Source organism: Sinocyclocheilus anshuiensis, unplaced genomic scaffold (genome assembly GCF_001515605.1).
Source record: "Sinocyclocheilus anshuiensis isolate Anshui unplaced genomic scaffold, SAMN03320099.WGS_v1.1 scaffold253, whole genome shotgun sequence".
Classification (NCBI taxonomy): domain Eukaryota; kingdom Metazoa; phylum Chordata; class Actinopteri; order Cypriniformes; family Cyprinidae; genus Sinocyclocheilus; species Sinocyclocheilus anshuiensis.
The window spans coordinates 1,405,216-1,408,806 of NW_015537969.1; the positions used below are offsets into that span (position 1 = coordinate 1,405,216).

General features: G+C 36.0%; 1 protein-coding gene across 2 annotated transcripts in view; it reads right to left on the bottom strand.

Annotated features, from left to right (window-relative positions):
* Nucleotides 1-3,591, bottom strand: part of hepacam2 (HEPACAM family member 2) — a 15,695-nt gene that overhangs the window by 6,818 nt on the left and 5,286 nt on the right. The window contains exon 2 of one of the 2 annotated variants that reach the window (XM_016462299.1): nucleotides 681-999. In XM_016462299.1, coding sequence (XP_016317785.1) covers nucleotides 681-999 — 319 coding nt within the window. Of the gene's footprint in view, nucleotides 1-680; nucleotides 1,038-3,591 lie in introns of both variants that reach the window. The other variant, XM_016462292.1, reaches the window with a different exon arrangement.

Consider the following 3,591-nt stretch of genomic DNA (forward strand, 5'->3'; position numbering starts at 1 on the left):
TTATCTATTCACGAACAGCTTGTAACACTCCAAAGAGAAAGGAAAAATTGAAATCACATCATATGACCCCTTTAAACGTTACAATTACACGAAACAAAGTCACAGTTGTGTAATATAAAGTTAAAAATGTGAGATAAGTAGTCACATTTTGAGTTTAAAAGTTATGATTACACGAAACAAAGTCACAATTGCACTATAAAAAGTTCAAAATGTGAGGAAAAAAGTCACATTGAGTTTAAAAGTTGCAATTACACGAAACAGACAGTTGCGCAATATAAAGTTCAAAATGTGATATAAAAATTCACATTTTGAGTTTAAAAGTTGCAATTACACGAAACAAAGTCAGTTGCGCAATTTAAAGTTCAAAATGTGAGATAAAAAGTCACATTTTGAGTTTAAAAGTCGCAATTACAAAAAAAACAAAGTTGCGCAATATCACATGGCACATAGCAAGATTTAGTCACTGAAATTTATTAAATCACATTGGGGGGTATAAAGTCAACTGTGAGAAATTAAATCGCCATTGGGAGGTATGAATCACAATCTTGTTTGGTTTTACTCTGAGAAGAAAACAGCTTCCTATCAATGACAGTTTCACAAGATGTTAAAAGCATTAGTAACAAACTCTACATCAATAGCTGTAATAAATGAGATCCCTCATAACACTCAAATGTTCTTACCGCTGACTGTGACTGTCACTCTTTTTGTGGCAGCAACTGGGCTGGGAATTCCTGGGAAGACGATGTTGATCTGCAGCTCATATTCCCCCTGTGTCTCTTCATCCAGATGGACAAATTTTAGTGAGACATCAGGCAAACTGAGTGCCGGACGGTTCGTTAGCCGCAGATTTGGGATGGCATTGATGTTGTCGAAAGTGACCAAAAGAGTGTTATTAGGCTTAATCTTGTACCAGGACCCCTGGAACGTCACATTCTGGACATCAAAATGAGTCTCAACTTTGAGGAGCATCGAGTCCCCCACTTTTCCATGCTGTGTGGGCTGCAGTGAAACACATTCAGTGCATTTAGTGTCCGTACCTGTTCAAATGAGAGTGTTAAATGGTGTTTAATGACTCCTACTGTCAAAAAAAACAACAACAACACACATATAATCAGTTTTATGTCATTTTAAAAGCGCTATTCAGTCATGACATCAATCGAAAGCTAAGTCACCATGGATTTCCTCAGGAAGTTCAAATGGGTTTTTAATATTGGCGTTTTTTGATTTATGGTTAAAATAAGGTCACTGAACTTAAAAAGACTTTCATAGCCTATTTTGTTCTATTGCACAAAGTCATAGTTAAAAATGTGAAGTTTGAAACCATTGTGTGCATTAGCAACACTTGATGTTAACAAGTTACATAACGAGTACAGCTACAAGTTCACATGCCATTATATAACGATCTCTTAACAACTTGCAGCTCTCTTTTAGGCTTTAGGGCTAAAAAAAATCATCATTTATTATTTTAGAGGTGCAGTTTTTGTAAGTAAAAAGATTAACATCTCTTGTTAAAAAAGCATGTAATTTCAAAATGACTACTACCGGTAATCAGTCGTTTTATATTTAAATATATTTGCAATTACACATTTGAAATGTTGAAGCTTAGTACATTTAAAATATATTAATTCAAATGTAAATTTTAATAACACACTACAGGTAAAATTTAACATAACATATAATATAAATGTATAATTATTTTATGTTATAAATATCACAATTATATAAATATAACAAGTATACTGCTTTAGAGCATGACAGAAGATTATTAAAACAATGATTTCAAATGTACTTTAAAGTAAAACCTTTAATTATTACAAAATGCACTTTTTAAAAGTGTGTTTAAGTGTATTAGGATTAGGAAACAGATATGAAAGTAAATTTAGCCGTTCATTTCCTGAATATTATATTATCTGCAAGTACAGGCTTTTAAGAATATACTTTCAATATTTGAAGTACACTACAAGTGCACATTCAGTACAATTAAGCACACTTCTGTGTCACAAGAACAACTGTCCATAAAGCAGGGAAGACCATCTGTATGTATACCATCAAACCAATCCAGGCCTCAAATTCTCAATATTAATGTTTTTGGTTATTTGTGCCGAAGAACCTGCAATGTTTCTCATTAACAGTGACTCTGCTGATTAAAACATTCATCTAAATCCGTTGCTAATCTGAGCAGCTTCCCTTCTCCTGCGGTTCACTCGGACACTTCAAATTAACCGTACAAAAGAAATTTTGCAGAGTAGGACATCCCTCACATAATCTTCAATTCCAGCATGACACTGGATTTATCCACATCACTAATGAGTCCATACACAGATGTGCAGTTTAATCACCACTGCCTTTGCCCTGATCCTATACCTGCCTGAGCAAATATTGACCGGCTTCTCAGAATGATAGTAATCAAACATCAAGTTCTCTCTAATTTGTCTGAACAGGTCCGTGAGCAAACACTCAAGCATTGCACGCACTGCATGAAGTCATGGAGACCTGATCGCAAGAATAAAGCTCCCATGATGCTGGGAAGATAACGTACTGGACTGAACTGAACTCTTGATGTATCTCATTTACTTAAGGATAAGATTTCTTTTGCATGGATGAAATGAACGTAGGCCGTGGAGGCCCTGCTTTAACTGACAGCTGTTAATCTGCATTACGTTGCTAGGCAAGGCCGTGTGGCAGCAGGCAGGTAGGCAGCAAGCAGGTAAACAGTCTCATACTCCTCCCTCTTTATCGCTCTCAGGCCCCTTAACTACCCGGACACGGCCATCTCCACCCCCTTTACTCGCTTCTGCCGGCCTGCTAACAGCTAGTGTTGTGCATTACAACTGCGTGGCTCGTGTTGTGCACTAAATAATAAATAAAGACACCCCTATTGCACGCATAAAGGGCCAGAGGGCAGATTCAGTGGAAGCAAAAAGCGTGCCTGTGTTTACGCCACACTAAGCTATGAATACATCACTAATAATTGTGCTTGGCCTGTTCTGGTCTTATTGTCTCCAAACAAGGTGAGGATTATTGGGGGGATAGCAACAGTGCACTTACTCCACCACCACAATAGGCGTTATGAATTGAGCCATTCACACCTACAAGTGAACGAGCGACTCCTTATGCGTCTCCAAACAAAAACAAACATTAGACTATTCACACCCCATGATAATCCACTACGGTCATTTATGCTGCTACCAAAATGCACAAATGAGTGGACTGGAAAATGAACAAAAGCCTGACCGTGAATAATCCAATAAGCCTCGAATGATTGTTTGTGCATTTTTAAAGCAGCATGTGACACGAAAGGCTAAATGTATGAAGCGTCTGCCATAAGACTGTGAGTCGTATATATACATATATTACATTTTGTGAGTTTGAAATGGAATTGTGAAAACTGTAATATAAGACAACAGAAATTTTACAATCATGATAGGACAATTTGTGCTTTTGTTAAAACGTTACGAATTCCATTTAGCAAAAACAAACAAAAAAAGAAATAGCATCTCACAAGTTAATTAGAAATAAGTAATAAAAATAGTTTGAAATGAACAAAAATATATGATTTTATACATTTTAAGGTATATATATATATATATA